The following is a 19,864-nucleotide window of genomic DNA, read 5'->3' as shown; positions in this document are numbered from 1 at the left end:
CCCAGCCATAAGTACGGCATTGGTCACGGTCAACGACCCAACAGGAAGACCTTAGACAGCGCCCGGTAAGACCTCAAAGAGTCTAGGGAACAAAAGCAGCAATTGTTCCCTAATAGCTGGTTCAGCAGGCGGTGTTGCCACATCAGCAGGCGGTGCTGCCACATCAGCAGCTGCAAGTAAAGTAAAGACTTCTTTATAACATATCCACACATAACAAACAGTGCAAACTTCCATAGTGATCACGAAGAGTTCTACCAACTTCAATATTTTCTTCATTAATCCATCTTTATTTCTTAAATTTCTTGCATTTATTTACTAAAGAAGAAAAGTTATATTAATCGTATATTAAGAGAAAATACTCAAAAGGTAATTTTTTTGGTAATATTACACTTTTGTAATGAAGTATTAAATTAATCTACTAAAATGTTCTCAAATGCCTTTCTTGCATAGACTTAATATATACACAATTGTACATTTAACGGCTCAATTTTGTAAAGATAGACAATTGATATAGAGCTACTACAATGTTTCACGTTCTTTTAGAGAACTTTATGAAGAATTTAACAAGTATAACATATATTAGATAACGTTGACAATGCTATGAAATAATGAATTTTATTAAGTGCATTTATATTTTTTAGATTTTCAAAGTGCTATAAGAATTTGATAGTGAATATTATGGATTTTGACAAATACATCGTGAAACATTATTATTGTCTTATACGTTCATGCCTCTGTACATCAACAACATTCAACTTTTTTTATACTTGAAGAGTCAAATTATTTTTTCATTTGCTATAATTTTTGAAACTTTTCTGTCTTCTAAATATAATAATTAACCATTGAGATTTTGGTCTATTCCTATATATCCTTTAAATTGTTTTTTAGAAAAAAGTTAACAAATTCAAATGAACCCAAATATAGATAGTTGGAGTAATTTAATATTAATGGTTTAATGATGCGAATATTAAATTACCATGGCAAAAGAGAGGAAAAAATAACATATACATATCCAAAGTCTTGTTTAATGAGGCTCACCCTTAGGGGATCGGGTTGGGCCTCAATACTTGGAACTGAGATCTCAACTAGGCCTATCAAAGGGGTGGAGTTGAGCCTAACCCAACTTCTTAAGTTATGTTGTTCGCATAGGGCCAATTCGCAGGAATGCCCTTATTTTGGGTTGATCTTTAATTTCCTTTGCCTAATACCATAAGGTTTGGGGTTCGAACCCCACTTAGTTAAAAAACAAATCGCAAGGTAGAGTTTTGTAGCAAAAGTTAGGCCTATTCGGGAAACAATTAGGCCTCAGGCAGAATTTTGAATGCAAAACTCAACCTGCAAGCAGAGTTTTGCAAGACAAAGTTAGGCCTCAGACATAGTTTTGCAAGACAAAGTTAGGCCTCAGACATAGTTTTGCAAGCCATCTGGCATAATTTGCCTGCAAACTCTAAACTCTGTCTTGCGATTTTTTTTTGGTCTAAATGGGGATTCGAACCCGAAACCCATGAGTTTTTAGGCGAGGGACAAAACTAAAGATTTTAAATTTGAGGTTCTTTGAAGGGCAATCCGCACAAAAAAATGAACAAGAACAGGTCAAAACGTGAGACCCAAAAGAAAGTCCAATACAGCCCCATGGCCCAACATCTCCTCCAAACATAATGATCAAGTCAGGTCATTATTAGGTTTATGTGAGAGCTTTTACAATCAGTATCTCCAACATCTTCTCTATTTATTAGCTATGACTTACCTTCGAGTTCCTTGTCAAGAAATTCCTTATGTTTTGAGTGAGATATTTAACCCAAAGGATTTGGCTCGAGACTTTGTTGATCTGGTGACCAAGCAGGGATTGGTTTATGTTAGAGATAATCTTCTGCAATATTGGATTATGTTAGAGATAATCCTCTGCCATTGTCAGCTGATTTTAGAAATGCTTGGATCGAAGATCAACTGAATTTGATTAGGTCAAATACCGTGCATTTCGGTAGGAGCATTTGCCAGCACAGTAATGAAGAAGAGAGGGAAAAAAAGATAACGTAAAAAGAGGGTATTGCGAACCTAAGCCTGATTTTGCTTAATCATTGATAAATAATGTAATACAGTTTTAAGATATACAATAAAAAAGGATTTTCACTCATTTATGTATGAATATATACAAATTATTGAACTTGTAGAGGTGTTAATATTAATATATAAAATGATGAAAATGTAGATTTGGCCCAATTACTTATTAGCATGTCGGCTGAAGTATTTTTATTACACTTTAAACTTGAGCTCTTTCATATAGAAACTTTTGAAATTTCAAATAAAATGGAAACAACCATTTGGTGGACTTTACTAATGAAAACAAACAGTTCATATATTACTGAAATTTGAAACGATTGTTAGTTCCCACTAATGAAATTAGATACCATAATTCTTTTATGGAAAAAAATTGCCAACATTTTTTTTTTTTTTGTGTTAGACTATTAGCTAATAATACAGTTGTGTTATTTGGAGTATCTACTTCAATGAAATTTATGTATTTTTTGTATAAGTTTTAAAGAGCACTAAAAAAGGTAAAATTAAAACTAAAATTTTGTAGATTTCATTTTATGGCTATATTAACTGTACAAATAAAAACACTCAATTCAATTTTAGTTGTATATTTAGAAATACAACTTAATTTTACTGATATAATCTGTTAATGCTAAAATCTTTTAGCATGCAAAAATAATGGCAATAAAAAAAATTATCAGCTAATTTATGTAGACAATCCTTTGACAGTTTATCACATATTCAATAATCACCTACTAAACAAAACAAAGAATTAGTTATGCAGTGAAAAAAAAATGAACAAAGAGGATATCAAGTCAGTTTTTTTTTTTTAAAAGACCAACAAACCGTAAGTATGAATAAAATCAAGTCATCTAACAATCCATATTATGAGAAAATTAGATACATTGCATGTGATGCAAAAGAGATCATCAAATAACTTATTTTGCAAAGTCAAGTTTAACAAAAAAAAAAAAAAAATTGTCCTTGGCCTCAAATCTTCCTGTAGTGATTTTCTAGTTTTCTTTTCATATGTCCATCATTGATCTTCTTCTTTTTCCGAAATAATATATTTCAAAAATCGATGAACTACGAATAAGAATAATAAGAAGATATCGAAAAGTAATTAATTTAATTTACTCAATGAGAATTTTAACACATAAGAACATACATGAAATATTATTAATGCAATAAAAAAAGAACAACACAAGAACAATAAGAGGATATATATAGGGGGGAAAAATACAGTTGAATATCAAATGGCAGAGGAATGAATTGTCATTTTAATTATCAGTCATTAATTATGGAGGAAAAAATGACTTTAGGCTTGATTATGAATAAATATTACTATTACGTGGAAATGGATCAAACAGAGGGTTACTTGATTACGTGTTGGTTAGACTTGATATGCCTTATTTTTCTGGATTACTGTTATGTAATTCGTTCTTGAAAACCTCCCAACATATGAATTTGGTTTTGACAGTATTTTTCGAAACTTATACTAATGATTTTTGTAATGGGGCTAAGATGATGCCATACATTACCAAATTGGTATCTGAATATTGTTTACACGATATAGTTATGATAAGATTTAGGCTGAAGTGGTTACAACACTCCTAAACTTGGAGCGGATTTTTACTTTAGTCCTCGAATTATGCCTAGTATTAAAAACACCCGCAAACTTGGCTAAATGAGTTTAAAACACCCCCGAGCTGCCACATGGCATAGCAAGCGGTCTTAGTCTCTTCTACGCGTGTGAGATTGTAAAAACATGCCACTTAAGCAGCCAAAACGACAAACCCCCCCCCCCCCCCCCCCCCCATTTTTTTACATTTCTCTTTATTTTTAATTCCAAAAGCTAAAAAGAACCTTCTTCTTTATTTAAATGTTCCTCCACTAAAACACACCCCAAGTTCAACTAAAAAATTTTCTTGACCTTCTTGTCTAATTGCTAAAGTTCTTAGTTATATTTGGAGGTTTCTCTCTCAATTCTCTACATAAGTACTAAAGTTTAAGATAGAAGGAAAAAATAGGTGGGCATTGAAGTTACCATCCAAAAAAGATGGCGCAATTGAAAAGGGTAGGTAAATGCGTCTAAGAGCTGATTAAAACACCAAATTTTTGCAAGTGATACAGTTGAGAAGAAAAAAAAATTGAGTTGAGTATTTGAAGAAGACAAATATAATGGCTAATTAATCCATGAACTTGGACCCATCCACACTTAATAAACCCAAGAACCAATAAAATAGGACCCTTACAAGTAATGTTTATCGAGATTTCTTGGCTAAAACACTAAGATTTCCATGAAAATCAAAGGTGACGGTTTTTCAATTTGAGAGAGTACTTCTGTGAGAGAGGAAGATCTCTAGAGGGTTTTTCGGTCAATATATGCAATCAGACTTTTGCAATTTGAAACAATACAAATATGCAATCAGGTTTCAATGATCAAATTCAACTTTATTCATAATTTTTTTATGCTACATAAACATACTATAAAAAGCTTATTACTTTTTCCAAAAATGAATCTACAAAACAACCTAAATTATATGATGAAAGAAGCTCAGCTATTGAGTTCTTTTTAGAGTTTACGCACTAGCAAATTACTGTTGGAATTACTGCATCCAAGCTAATATTAAATGTTTAAGACAGAAAAAGTTGATGGGCATGCTAGCGGTATATATATGGGTTATAACGAGGAGTGGGCCTTTATTCAATAAATAATTTGCCATTCGGAAAATACCGAATACCGAATACCAAACGGTATTAATATCTCGTACCAAACCCGGACTCGGAATTACCAAAATTGCTTGTTCGGTTCCGTAATTCGGGTTTCAGTAATTTATGCCCAGTCCTAGTTTTCACCCATTTTTATACAAAAATCGACCTTTCCCCCTTTTACATACAAAAATCGCATTTTCTTTCAATTATTACAAGTTAAAATGGACACACAGCAAAAGATATAGATCTCTATATGTTTAAATCATCTCGATAGGCTAGCTATTCTACGTAAGGAGAAATAGAGTTTTTGACACCGCATATGGATGCCAGTATTGATGAAGCAACAGATTCAGACAATGGCGGGGACATCCCTCATCAATTTATGTGTGATAAAATTGGTAAAGGATTCAAAATTTGGAGAACATAGTGGTTATTCTTGTTACTTTACTCCATAAATAAGAAGGTAACATATGCAAGTTGTTGGGCGCCAATTGCTTTCACGAGGACACAATAATGTGTTCAATTTAATAAACAAAGTTACTCGTTGGGTAGGTAGTCTGCCAACATGATAAGATATATATAAATATTAAACGGAAAAGGGCCAAAATTACCCCTGAACTTTGGGAAATAGTTCATTCATACTCTTCGTTATACTTTAGGGTCAATTATACCCTTACCGTTATACTATGGGGTCAATTATACCCTTATGTCTAACAGCTGCCACGTGGCATCATCCTAGCCCTTCAAAATTATTTTTCCCTCAAATAATTTTTTACCCACTAAAATAACCCAACCCGACCCGAATTTTTTTCCAGCCAATTAAGGGGTAATGGGTTGGGTCCGTATCACTTTGGTTGGAAAAACAAAATCGGGTCGGGTCGGGTCGGATTGGGTTATTTTAGTGGGTAAAAAGTTATTTCAGGGGAAAATAATTTTGAAGGGCTGCGATGATGTCACATGGTAGTTGTTAGACATAAGGGTATAATTGACCCTATAGTATAACGATAAGGGTATAATTGACCCTAAAGTATAACGAAGGGTATGAATGAACTATTTCGCAAAGTTCAGGGGTAATTTTGGCCCTTTTCCCGAATATTAAATATACTCAAGTCTAAGCATTATCAACAACATGATAGATTTAAAATAGACAGTGAACATAACATAAAGTCTAAGAATTATCAATAACATTGAGTTAAAATAGACAGTGAACATAACATAAAGAGTAATAGACAGTGAGCACAGCATAAAGGCTGATTGTAGGTCTCCGCTTGAGAGCGCTAAATCTCGCGTTGAGAAGGCTAAAAGTCGACTATTCAAGAGGAATCTCTCTATTAACTTGTTTGAGCTTAATCTCTCTATTTTTGGGTTGCTAGTAAATCCGGTTTTGCTGTCACTTTAGTTCTGAAAATCAATATTAACGACGATGAGTAAAAATATGTGTTAAAACTAATTCAGTTCTGCCTATGTGCGAAGCCATTACGCCACTCACTTTACTCTTTTTTTTTCTTGAGATTAAGGCAAGACTTAGGTCTGCTAATTTGAGTTAATAAGCAAGAATTAAAGTAAAAAAGGGTTTGTGCTCTTTGTTTGTTATTTGTGCCCGTATACTGAAAGTGCAAGAGAGGGGGGGGGGGGGGGGGGGGATTGTTAAAAATTTTCGATTTGTTAGTCGACTAGGTTAAGCCAGCAGTCGACTATCTACTCAGTGAGTAAGGTGCAGAAAATAAACGACACACGTATTTTATACTGGTTCAGATTCAATGTGAATCCTAGTCCAGTCCCCTTGGGTTGCAAGGGTGATCTCTGCAGCTCTTTTATAAGGTTTGGTACAATGAAGGTTTTGAATGAAGTTCCTACGTCTACACTCAAAACACTCTTATTATTTTTGATACAAAGCCTCACAAACTATAACTCTCCTTTCTCTCTTATTACACTATGAATCACTCAGACTAACAATGTTTATTAAAAGTAAAGCAGAGCAATGGAGGTAATGAGACTGTTGCATGAATCTTGTGTTTGTGAAGCAGCCCCTTTTATAGAGTTTTAGGCTCTTCACGCAGAGAGATCAACCCAAGGGATTTGATCCTTGGAAATGGAATTAAAGATCCTATTTCCAAGAATAAGACTGAGCTTTTGCTGCTTTCCTTTTGCGTCGAGGCAGCATCAGATGTTACATACCGTATTTTTATACATTGGGACATCCCGGATTAACTATGACAATTAAGGGCCAAAACTATTCCGGGATTTGACGTCGGGACTTTTGACCATTTGATTTTATTTTGAGACATAAGTTGAATATGAAATTGATGGCATTGGACACTTAGGAAAAATTGGGACCACAATTCATAAAATTGGAATTTAAAAGTCTTGCACCAAAAGCCATGGTGGCCGTGTGGACTTGAAATGGTCCCACACATTGTGTGGCCAATTTTAATTGGTCCAACACATGTGTGGGCCATAAACAAAGGGAGATATTTGTGGATACAAAAAAAAAAAAAAAGACTAAGTCATCTTTCTCATTTCCCACTTCTACACTTAGAGAAAAATAACAAGACTTGGAGAGCCTCCACTCCCCCATGGTTCTCGGCCACAACCAAGAAAAATCAAGTCCCATTTTTGCCTCTCTAAAATTATTTCTTTGGTATAAACCCACTATTTGGAGGTCCCTAAGTAGCGTGGAAGTATTGTTTGGGTCATTCAACCACTCATTTTTCCCATTTACAAACCCTAGCCTATTGGTGGATTGAAGAATAAAGGTGAGTTCTAATCTTGTTTTTGGAGTTATAAATGTTGTATGCATATTGTAGTATGCTAAAATGGATAAAAATCATGAAATATGGAATGTTGAAGTTGGGTCTTGTGTTGGGTGTGTTGACCGTGTGAAGTATATGTGTGTGGTGTGGTATTGGGTTGATGAATTAATTGCTTGTAGCATATTGATTGTCGTAGAGTGGAGAAGAGAATAAAAATCATCGATACATGTATATGTGTAGTGTAGCCGTGTATATAGCCTCCAAATGGTAGCAAAGAATGAATTAATATCGCTTAGCGTCGTAATGGTTGTTGTGATGATTTGTATGTTGGAAATGAGAGTTAAATGTCCCGAATTGATATAGTAAGCGTTGCGGACTGATTTGGAGAACTTTGTGCATTTAATGCAATCCTTATATATGAGAACCATTAACATATGAATATGTGTAGTGTGAATGAATGTGAGTCATAGATTATGCCGAATATCGCATTATTATCGCTTAAGCGCTTTCGTGTCGTCGTTACGAATTTTAGTTTGGAATTGAGCATTTAATGACTTAAGATTGATGTTGAGATTGTACGGGCTGATTTGAGGGTTATTGTGCGTTGATGTAATTTGTATATTTTATGAAAATGGTATCGTTATATTGTGAATTGTGATACAAAACATGAATTGAAAGTCGGAAGTGTGCCCAGTGGGCTGCTCACGGGTAGGGGCTGTTTTCGGCCAAAAATTTGGAGAAATTGTGGATTGTTGGAAAAATTATGTGAATTTTTTAGAATGTTCTTGAATGTTGTTAGTATGGGTTTGGGTTAATAATCGAATGTACGAACGATATTGTGGCTTGAAAGTAAGCCATTGAATTGAATAATTGGAAAGTTGTCGAATGGTGTAAAAGAGAGCTACTATTATTATTTTGCCTTTCGAATTGATTATCGATGTTGCTAGGTTGGTTATTGTGGTTGTTGTTGTTGATTTTGAGCGAGTTAAATTCTCGGGATGGCCTATTTATAGGGGAAATGCTGCCGAATTTTCTGTAGAATTTAATGTTAGTTGGAATAAATGGCTTAAGTGCCTATGTTTAATATTGGATATTCGTTGGCATATTTGTAGACCTTGGGGAGCCCGAGGCGTAGATTGGAATTTACTTTATATTGGCCATCTTGGAGTGCGTACGAGGTATGTAAAGCAACCTCCCTTCTTTTTGGCATGTCTTAGTTTTACATAGGCTAGATTAGAGCCTTAAGGAAATTCCAAATCCGAAATCCGAGCATGATATGATCTATATATGTTCCTTGGCACTCTTATGTATGATTTGATGAAATATGAACCTTTATGTATTTGAAATAATCGCTTTCCAAACTTTGCGCAAAAAGGTTTCACTTTAAAGAACTTCGAAATTTCTGAATGCCATACATTTCACATAAATGCTCGGATTACTCCAATATTTTTATAAAAGTTTGCATTATGTATGATACGTATGTTTTTCATAGGCGGGCCCGACTTGGGTAAATACCCGTCCGTGGGTCCCGCGACTTTCCTTTATGTAATTCAGAGAATCTTTGAAAGAATTTGGTATGATTATTATTCCGATTTCAAATATGATCATTTTACTTATGTTTGAATTTATGATAATGATTTTATGCATATGACTACTCACGACTCTACTCGTGCATTCTGTTATTCCTTTCGCCGAGTCCCGGGCCGGTTCTGTTGCCGTGCGCATTTTGATATACTCCGGAGTTATGCTGTGTTTATGGTTCACCGAGCTACTCGCAAAAGAGGGTCGGGTTCCACCTATATTTGGTGTTATGCTGTGTATGGCGTTATGTTGTGATGTGATATGTGACGGTGATACGGAGATTTGAAACTTTCTGGTGTTATGCTGTGTTATGGCGCCATCGACGGGTGGGCGACCATATTCTTCTGTACCCTATGCATTACTTACATATTTTTGAAAGTAAGCAAATTTTGATATGTTGGATTTGCACTTATGTTTGGTACTTCCATTTCGTTTATGTCTCAGATTTGCTTTCTGTATATTCTGCTTTGCATACTTAGTACATATTTCGTACTGACCCCCTTTCTTCGGGGGCTGCGTTTCATGCCCGCAGGTACAGACGCACAGTTTGGTGATCTACCCATTTAGGACACCCTATTCTGCTGTTTGGAGTGCTCTTCTCATTTCAGAGCACACATTTTGGTATATATTCGTTCGCCATGTATATATGTATTTGTTCAGGGGCACGGCGGGGCCCTGTCCCGCCATATGATTCGGTTTGTCTGTTTAGAGGTCTGTAGACGTATTTGTGGGTGTGTGTGCCTACTTCTGTACGGATGTGTTTGCATGACTCTATTCGTTATGGCAGCCTCGTCGGCGTGCATTTTGTATATGTTTGTGGCAGCCTTGTCGGCGTGCATTTGTATATGCGTTTTGGGCCGTTGTGCCATTTGACAGCCTTGTCGGCTTTTGACATATTTGATAGCCTTGCCGGCTTTTTGATATATGTGCATATGTTCGGCGATGTATATTCCGCCGCCTCTTCTGATTCTGATATAATGTTTTGTACGCGCAATCGCGCAAGATAATATTCGTTCTCAACTCTGTTTAAAAATGATGATTTAGTTTGTATGTCCGTTTGGGTGTCCAAGTAGGGCACCAGTCGCGGCCCACGGGGCTGGGTCGTGACAAGAATTATTATGCTTCTCGCGATACGCCTCTTAATATTGGAGATGGCTTTTCCTTCTTTGAAACGATTTGATGCTGTTGGAATATTGCTTCGTGATTGAACAGATATGTTTCCCTTTCTGAAAGATCTTGTACTGTTGCTGGAATATTGCTTCGTTATTTAGCAGATATCTTTTCCTTTTTGAAAGATCTTGTACTGTTGTTTGCATTGTTAGGGCTGAGAATGCAGTCTTCTCGCGTGAGCCCAGCTCGTTTGGGTTTGTTCTGTGGGATTCCATTTTGTTGGAGTTGTTTTGTGGGCTCCCATATATTCCTTGTGTGATTTAATCACTATCCTTGCACAAGTAAAATTGTCATCATAAAAACTTGACACTAACATATACATGCGATCACCACATTTTTTTCACACGAACTTATGGTCATTTGCATATTTTTTTTAGGGAAGGTTAATGAGAACTTTGTAATACGTAGGAACTGCTTTTGGTCACTGCTTTGCTATAATCAGTTTTGAATAGCCTTGGAGGTAGAGAAAAAATTGCAGTTTTGATTTTTTTTTCAAAAAAAAAAGGTTATTATTTTGATTAATAAGTAACTGTTTTGATTTAAAAAAAGAAAGAAAAAAAAAGGTTACTCAGTTTTAATTAGGGAAAAAGTTACTTTTTTTCTTTGAAGGAAAAGTTACTAGTTCTTTGAAGTATAACAAAATCTGATGAACATGTAGTTGTTGAATAACTTAATCGCTCATTTAAATACTGTGTTAAAGTGTTGATTTGAATCTATTTTTACTACTCTTTCTTGGTTAAAAAGTCGCCATGTAAACATACCTTGGGAGTTATAGCCTAAAAAGTTACTATTTGGATTAGAAATATTACTGTTTTGATTTTTTTGGGACATGTTAGCTAGAAGCAACTTTGAAGGACCATTCCCTTGTGTATTTTCTGGACTATTTGGAGAGAAAGGAACACTGCTTGCTTTGAGAATAAAAAGAATCATATTTCTAGAATTAAGAACCTTTGTCTGCTCAATCTGTTTGTATGATGTAAGAAGAGCATTTTAGAGAACATGGATCAGTATATGGGCTTTTTGGATTCTCTTGGAAATTTGTAATCTGTTACTCTTGCAGGGCCTGTCTGTTTCTGATGTAGTTTGGTGTACCTTCTTAGTACCCTTCCTTCAATAATACTTTTACCTTATCAAAAAAAAAAAAGCATCTTTTGTTTAAATCTATTTACACCAAAAACCAAAAAGTAGAATAATCTTGTGCACTCTATTGCTACTATCCTCAAAACATCTGGAGTTCCTTTATATAGATTCTCTTTATGTTTCTTACAATCCATAACCTTCTGGTATCTTTTCTCATGCAATCTCAAGGAATCATATGTCCTATTTGTAGTGTATGGCATTAGTAAATATGTAAAGCTTCTCTCTTTATCAGGTAAAGCTTAATCATAGAAAGCCGCTTGATGGTATGTTAGCTATATGCGGGGTGCCACAAGAGAAGTTCAGAACCATTTGTTCAAGCATTGACAAGCTAGATAAACGGTCCTTTGAGCAGATTAAAAAAGAAATGGTGAGGCATAATCTCCAATGAGTCCTTACTAACTATCGATCTCATGTTCCGAAGAGCCAATCAATTCAATATCTGTAATACTTTCATGTGACCTTCAACCTCATTGTAAGTGATAGAGCCCGGTTCAAACTAAAATTATGAGTTGAAATGAGTAACTCCGAAAGTATAAAGTTTAAATTTGCTCTTCATTTCTTTTATCGACTAAATAACTTCTACTTCCTTAGTCCAAAAAAAAAATTAAGAGAAGAATCTAATGAGGTAAAATATAAGAAATGAAATCTGTGGCTGATCAATTCGATTATATGAATCACATATCTTCCTAACGTGACATGAATTTGATATATAATTAAAATCCACTTTCTTGGGATAAAAAAATCAGGAAAAAGAAATTTCATGTGTATAAGCTGTGCAAATGCATGTTCCTGGATGGACGAACTCAATTTATGTCTATATAGTCTGCCAGTACTTTAATCTTGTTGCTGCCTATATAGCCTGCCAGTACTTGAACTTAATTCCACTGGAATTCGGAAAAAACAAATATAAGAGAAGAATCTGCATATATGTTCTTTAACCTATTTAGTTAGAAAATCACAAAAAGCAGTGCGATAAAATTAATCACCTTCCAAGTAGACGAACCCCACTATTAATCTATAAGTCAAAGTACAAAAAACTATATATAATCACTTGTCTTGAGAGAAAACTGACCAAATCATTATTAAAATGCCAGAAATCCTTTCTGTAAGAGGCTCCATATTTGACCATTCATTTCTTCCTGAATGATAGTCCCTTGAAATAAGAGAAAGTCTTCTTTTGGTTGTTTACTGATTTTCACACTTGAACTTTGTATTCTGCCTTTGTAACTCAAGTGGAAATGAACGAATTCTACCACTATATTGTACACTAAATTATACTTTAAAACTCTACCTTTTCATCATAAAGAGAAAAGAAACGGAGCAAAGTAACAGATTCTTTTACTAAATACTTAAATTACAGTTTTCTCAAATAGTCCAATTCCATCTCTAAATTATAGAAGAGCCGCCAATTGGGAAAATGATTAAAGGAGAAGGGAAAAAAGTTATAGAAAACTCAAGAGACTCAAGCCATTATGTATGTAGAATTTAGCCCCCATTTGGCATTATTCACTTTATTCCGAAATTTTTTTCACTTTTTTTTGGAATCGGCATTTGGCCATGAGAATTCCGAATACAACTTGAAGTTGTATTGCGGAATACCAAAAACTCAAAAAACTTGTTTTTCAAAAAAATTTCACTTTTTTCACTTTTTCACAACTACATTTCACCAAAAACTACAATTTCAAAACTATGGCCAAATACAAATCCAACTCTAAAATTTCAAAAAAAAAAAAAAGTGATTTTTTTTTATATCTATGGACAAACGGGGCCTTAGTGTCATTTAAAACTTATAATGAAGCATTTGTAACTAAAAATTTAATAAAAAATTATGTGAAGGCTTGAAAACTAACGTCTTTAGTTTTCTTCTATCATTCTTTGAGTAACTACCATCCCCTAATTAATTGAGTAAATATTTAGGCACTTTAGACTTTTTAAATTAAGATAAACCAAAAAATAATGAGAAATAGGCCAAAAAAAAAAGGAGAAAAAAGATAAATGTGTTTCTAGGTCATAGAGAGGTGTCACATCACCTTATTGCCTAGCTTTATATTATATATAAATTTTTTGTTACAATTGAAGACTAACTTTTGTAACTGACAAAGCCATTTCAAGGCTATTCACTAATGGGTAATTGCTTGAAGCAAGGGTGTGTTACTGCTTTACAAAGTAACGTTTGATTAATTGATTTTCCCACAATTTTTTTTGAGATATTAACAATATTTTTTCACTCCTAACATGCATTAGCATGCTTTGTATTTAGATGTTGCGTGAGTATGAAAATTGCCCAACAAAAAATCTAGGGTTCAGTAGAGGTTGAATAATCTTCTAGGATAATAGAATCCAAATCTAATTTTGTTTTGCACACAAACTGAGCCAGACTCTTAAGCATTCACCTAGCGGAACACAGTGTCTAACCTATAGAATCAGATCTTTCAGTAGTCACCTAGGAGAACAAAGTATCTAAGTTTTAACCTGTGGAATCAGATTATCTAACATACTAAAAAAAAAGATACTATAGTGAAGTATCTAAGTATCTGAATCTTAAGAGAACATATCCACCATATCCACCATATATATATATATATATATATATATATAAAGGACACAAATATGATACCTCCAGTAAAAAGGGCATGAATTAGAAGGGTAATAAGTAAAATGTCAATCGCAAATGGAGTTAGATTTTGGCTACTAAAACCATATTCCATCATAAGTTGTATAAATAATTCTAATGATGGATTAGAAAATAAATTCTTCACATGGCTAGCTATGATCATGTTTGTGGTGACCACTACCAGGATCCCTGCGCTAAGATGAACATTCTCACTGGCTTACTAAGATTGAAAAAAGAAAACAATTACTAATGCAATGCTCGCGTTTAATTCCTTCCTTGGCAGTACGGAAAGTATGCATCTAGAAAGAAGTCTCGGAATTAAACGAGTCGGTGTTTGACATATATTGAGATTTTTTTTTTTTTAATTTACCCCTCCCCTAGGAGCTTCCCATTTTGCTTTTGGGTGACTTGAACCCATATCCTTCAAATAGGAGGGGAGGAAACTTGACATGCTTTTTTTTTGAATAATTTTTTTTCATATACAACTAACCAAAAAAACAGAAATTAGCAACGAATAAAATGCATTGCTACAGAGTAAGTACTAAAAATCCATCATCATTTCTATTAGCAACGTATTAGCCACAGATTTTAAAAGAATACATTTAAGAATGGATTCATAGCTAAAGCTTTTTATGGAAACTTAATTAAATGGCAGACTAAAAAATCATTGTCCACCCAATTTGAATCCGCGCTGCTATAGAAGGCTCATTTAAGGGAAACCGCTCTCAATGAGTTTTTTATTTTATTTTTAGGTTTCGCACCCAAAATCTCTGGTTAAATATGAAGGAATTTCATTCATCCTAGGGATGTCAAATGGGCGGGTTGGGCAGAAATTGACCCAATCAAAATGGGTTGAGTTAGTAAATGGGTTGGGCTAACATTGGCCCAAAAGTTACTTGGGCTAAAATGGATTGGGTTGAAATGGGCTGGGTCATGACCCGCCCAACTTGACCCATTTTTTTTTAAGGGTCTATTTTCTAGAAAAAGATTTTTCCCGAAAAATATTTTCAAGGATTTTCGTGAAAAATATTTTCGCGGATTTTTCGTGAAAAATATTTTTGAGGAAAACATTTTCCGTGGTAAATATTTTCGAGGAAAACATTTTTCGTGAAAAATATTTCCCTTCATATTAAACATATTTTCGTGAAAATTATTTCTCTTCATATTAAACATACCACAAACTTATAAGATACATGATACAAGAAAAGTGTGTACATAAAAATAAAAATAAAAAGTAAATCTCAAGCAATAAATCCAAATTTAAGTAAAATCTTAAAAATGCGCTAGTATTGGGCTAAGTTGGATTGGGCTAAAATCAGCCCAATATGAAAATATCTTGAGCCCAACCCATAAAATTTTGGGCGGATTGAGCGGACCATCACCTTTTGGGCCAAATTTGACACCCCTAATTCATCCCATCACATCTTTTAAGTGATTATTCCAAATACTATTACCAGTTCGAAGTATGAAGGTCAATGTGTCAAAAAATATTATTCTGAATTTTGATATATTATCTTTTTTATTTCACAATTACATAAAGTGCCATAATTAAAAGATTTTAGTAGTACATAAAAATATATTCATTACGTAATTAATAGTAACGTTTTTCATTTTTAGACGGGGAATTGCTAAATTAGAAAGAGATAAGTTGAGTATTTATAACTTGGCCTATTTATTTTTTTTAACTTCCTATGGAAGATTCATACATATATACCTTTGACTTTAGTTACCCATAATGTCTTCACATATAGTAGAAAATTTGAAAAGAACCCGAATTTAATGCATCTTCATTCCCACAGAACCTTGAATTTTTCTATTGATAATAATAACCATTAAATCAACTGGAAAATAATGCTACTTTAAATGAGAAGAAAATAGTCTTGATTTGTGTCACTTTCATATTTAGATGAAAGTCCTTTGTAAATCGGCCATAAGTGTTTGCACAAAACTTCATTGATGTGAGCCTTATATGGATGGAAAGGTATTTCAATGGGCTAAAACTTTCATGTTTTGAGTTTTTTCCAATTCTCAATGGATTTTTACGAAATCAGGCTGGAAGACAGACCTGCCGTAAGCTTAGCCGATTCTATTGAATCTTAAGCATCTTACTATTGGCCACCTTACGACGATCACATCTCCTTGCTACGATCTTTGATTGGCCTGATCCTTATATGCCTGGAAAGGTACTTTCACGTACTACAACTTTCATTAAGGAACCATTTCAAAATTCTCAACAAATTAAGGGGTTATGGTTGCCCGAAGTAGGTACTTACACGTCCAAACCTTCAAATTTCCACTAAAACTCTAACGATACGAGTCTAACCTTTTGTAAGATGTGGCGTGTAACAACGACAATACACTTGAAAGAGGAAATAATTATAGAGACCCACAACAGGCTACCCGTGCAGTCTCTACTTCGATTCAAACGTGTTTCCAAATTTTGGGAGGCATTAATCTCTGATCCTTACTTTAAGATGAAGCATCTCAACTGTGCCAAGAATGGCCAAGATTCCCAAAAGCTTCTTATTAGCCAAAGGTGCCCTTAGGATGGACTATTTTTCATATATTGTTGTCCTTTGTCGTCTCTTCAAGTGGTTCAGGATGTGCAAAAACTTGTTTGCCCTTTAAACCCTAAACCAACCTGATTTGCAATCCACTGTTGTTATGATGGATTCATTGTTATCGAGGTTCTGGATGATTTGAATGGTTACTACCCCACTTTTTTGTTGTGGAACCCCTCCACAAGAGAATCAATAGTACTTCTCGCTCAAGAATTTGAGCCGAACGATAGATCTCGTTTTGGAATGGGTTATGACTCAAACAGTGGTAAGTATAAGATCCTTCATGTGTGCCAGGACTATCCTAGTAGTAGTCCAGACCTTGTGAAATTCTCGCGTTGAAAGGTGGCCCCTGGAGAAGAATTGTTAAGCATTCTCGTGGCTTTTTCAATGTGTTGTTTGCTATGCAGTTTTTGGCATTTTTACATGCGGCATTTTATTGGGTCGGTCTTTCAAGAAAAAGATATTTTTGTGGTTGTTTCATTTAGTATTTCAAATGAAGTGTACGAAGAGATACTCTTGCCAGAGGAAATGTTAAGCTTGAGGGGCCACACCCATTATGGCGTTTCAGCATTGGAAGGAATGCTTTGTGTTCATTCTTATACTCATCATCAGGGGAAGTATTAAGTTATGGGTATTGAAAGACTATGCTGTCGAGGAATCTTGGATTCCATTGTTTGCTATAGAAGATCCTTCGATTTTTAATGCCGTATCGAAAAATATGTTTGCGAATGGGAAGCGCTATTCCTTTGAAGGCTTTCTGGAAGTGCTGAGAGGGTGTTAAGGACACCTAGTGGACCGTTTGTAAAATAAAAAGAAGAAAGAAAAAAGGAAAAGAGTTTTAAATAATAAAAAGAAGAAAGAAGGCTAGAAGGCTAGAAGCACACAATTATGGGGCCCAATCTGTGAATCCTTTCCCTAATCCAATTCGGAAATAAATCAATTGAATTTTTTGAGTTATATAAGCAACCAGAGAGAGGAACCGTAGAATTCTATCTTTTCAATTAAAGATGGAAACTTTATGCTATAATTTATCAAGACGATGAAGAACAAGTTGAAGAATGGGCGTGAGCTAAAATTATTAATAGCAAATAGAGAAGCCAATATGAAGAAATCCATTGCAAATACAAAAAGGAGTACTCTTTTCAATCAAATTCTTATTACCAATGGAAAAATTTCCAAAGACCAACAGCAGCAGCAGCAGAAGAAGAAGAAGAAGAAATAATCAGATCAAATTTGAAAACGTATCTCTTTGTTTTAGTTTTTGTTAGCACACGTCACAACTAGTATTCTGATTTTTTTTTTAATTATTGTTATTATTATTATTTCAGGGAAGAGCAAATCAAATAATGGTAGTAGAGAGCAGATGGATATTGATCAGGTGAGTGTTGTTGTTGCTTGGATGTAGATTCTATTTCTAGGTGTTAAAGATGAAAATTTGAGTGTTTGATATTTGAATGCCTTTTGATATTTGAATGCCTTGTCTAATCACATTTTCTTTTCTATCTAGCCCGTGGCAACTCACTTCAAAGAGGAAATAATTATGGAGATCCTCAGCAGGTTACCCGTGCGGTCTATTCTCCGATTTAAATGTGTTTCAAAACCTTGGGGAACATTGATCTCCGGACCTTACTTTAAGATGACGCATCTCAATCATGCCAAGAATGACCAAAATTCCAAAAAACTTCTTATTTCCCAACGTTGCCCTGAAACTAATATATATTCCATTTATTGTCTTCTTTTATCATCGCCGGTTCAACCAGTTGAGAATGTACAAAAGCTTGATTTCCCTTTAATCTCTAGACCATTCAGATGCGCAATCCAGGGTTCCTGTGATGGCTTGGTTATTATCTGTGTTAATGAAAATATTGATGTTGGACGCAACATACGTTTGCTATGGAACCCCTCCATTGGAGAATCAGTAGTACTTCCCCATCCAGAGCTTCCAATGAATGAAGGATCTCATTTGGGATTTGTTTATGACTCAACTTTTGGTGACTATAAGATCCTTAAAATTCACACTGGCATAGATAGTCCTGTTGAAATTCTTGCATTGAAAAGTGGTTCCTGGAGAATTATTGATAAACATCCTCGTGGCATTCACAATGTGATATCTAATACGGAGTCTTTGCCATTTGTAAACGAGGCATTTCATTGGATCGGTTTTTCAAGAGAAAAGTATTTTGTGGTTTCATTCAGTATTTCAAATGAAACGTACGGAGAGATACCCTTGCCAGACCAAATGTTATGCTTGAGGCGCAACATCTATATTGGCGTTTCAGTATTGGAAGGTATGTTTTGTGTTCATTCTTCTCCTTATGATCAGAGGAACGCCTATTTTAAATTATGGGTATTGAAAGACTATGGTGTCAAGGAATCTTGGAATGCATTGTTTATTCTAGAAGATCCCTGTCTTGTTGGCACCATACCAATTTATAGGTTTGAGGATGGTGAAGTGCTATTTTGGGGCTTGAATGTTGATTTTGCTGCGTATTCTTTTAGGACATCCACAGGACCATTTGCATTATGGCCTCGATGTGATACCGTTCATACTGGAATCGCTTTCACGGGAAGCTTGATCTCTCCAAAATCACAAATTTAGTGTTTGCTTATGTATGATTGAGCCGAGGGTCTATAGTAAACAGAGTCTCTCTACCTCTCAAGGTAGGGTTAAGGTTTGTGTACACTCTACCCTCTCATAGCAAGTAAGTAATATTTTATCATCCAAGTCATGTTTTCCAAGACCGATTTTAGAAGTTGTTTCTGCTTAACTTTTGTTGGGCAGCAAGGTGAGCCGACCTTTTCTTTATTTTAATAATTGTGCATAATCGAAGTTGTAACTTGATTTATGTACAATATCGACCGAATACTATTTTATATCAATGGCATACTAAAAGAACGTTGTAACAACAGAGCTGAAAACTACCTTTTATCGTCGAAGTTGGTAGTTGGTGTACTTTTAAAACACCTGAAAGTTAAAGTGCAAAAGACTTTATTTCAATATTGCCAATTGCACAAATCAGACGAAATTCTAATGTAGCGAGAATAACTTCAAAAACAAAGGCCAACAAGAATTTCGACATAAAGTTTGATTGTAATTCTCAAACGACTTGTTGGGTTAGGCATACACTAAATAACAAATAAGACCAGATTGATTTCTACACAACAAGGAATATAAATGAAGGGCGAGCAGCTACGCATCTCCTGTGTTCTTTCTTGAACCTAAACCAAAAGAACCAAGACAACTTAAATTTACCTTTTCTACGTGACTACCCCCAAATTCGCTGATGCGCCTTGCC

The 19,864-nt window shown here is 34.7% G+C and overlaps 1 protein-coding gene and 1 long non-coding RNA gene across 2 annotated transcripts; both read left to right on the top strand.

The window, feature by feature from the left end:
* The first annotated feature begins 6,988 nt into the window (after positions 1-6,988).
* LOC132615959 (uncharacterized) lies at positions 6,989-10,061 on the top strand. The gene is made up of 2 exons (XR_009572911.1): positions 6,989-8,680; positions 9,616-10,061. It is a non-coding gene; the product is annotated as an uncharacterized LOC132615959 (long non-coding RNA).
* Positions 10,062-17,894: 7,833 nt separating this feature from the next.
* LOC132615204 (F-box/kelch-repeat protein At3g23880-like) lies at positions 17,895-19,475 on the top strand. The gene is made up of 2 exons (XM_060329767.1): positions 17,895-17,946; positions 18,098-19,475. Exon 2 carries the CDS (start codon positions 18,109-18,111, stop codon positions 19,165-19,167), a length of 1,059 nt encoding a protein of 352 aa, XP_060185750.1. The 5' UTR covers positions 17,895-17,946; positions 18,098-18,108; the 3' UTR covers positions 19,168-19,475.
* Positions 19,476-19,864: the final 389 nt, after the last annotated feature.

The sequence above is a fragment of the Lycium barbarum genome, chromosome 10 (genome assembly GCF_019175385.1).
Source record: "Lycium barbarum isolate Lr01 chromosome 10, ASM1917538v2, whole genome shotgun sequence".
NCBI lineage: Eukaryota > Viridiplantae > Streptophyta > Magnoliopsida > Solanales > Solanaceae > Lycium > Lycium barbarum.
This window is presented reverse-complemented; position numbering and strand designations above follow the sequence as displayed.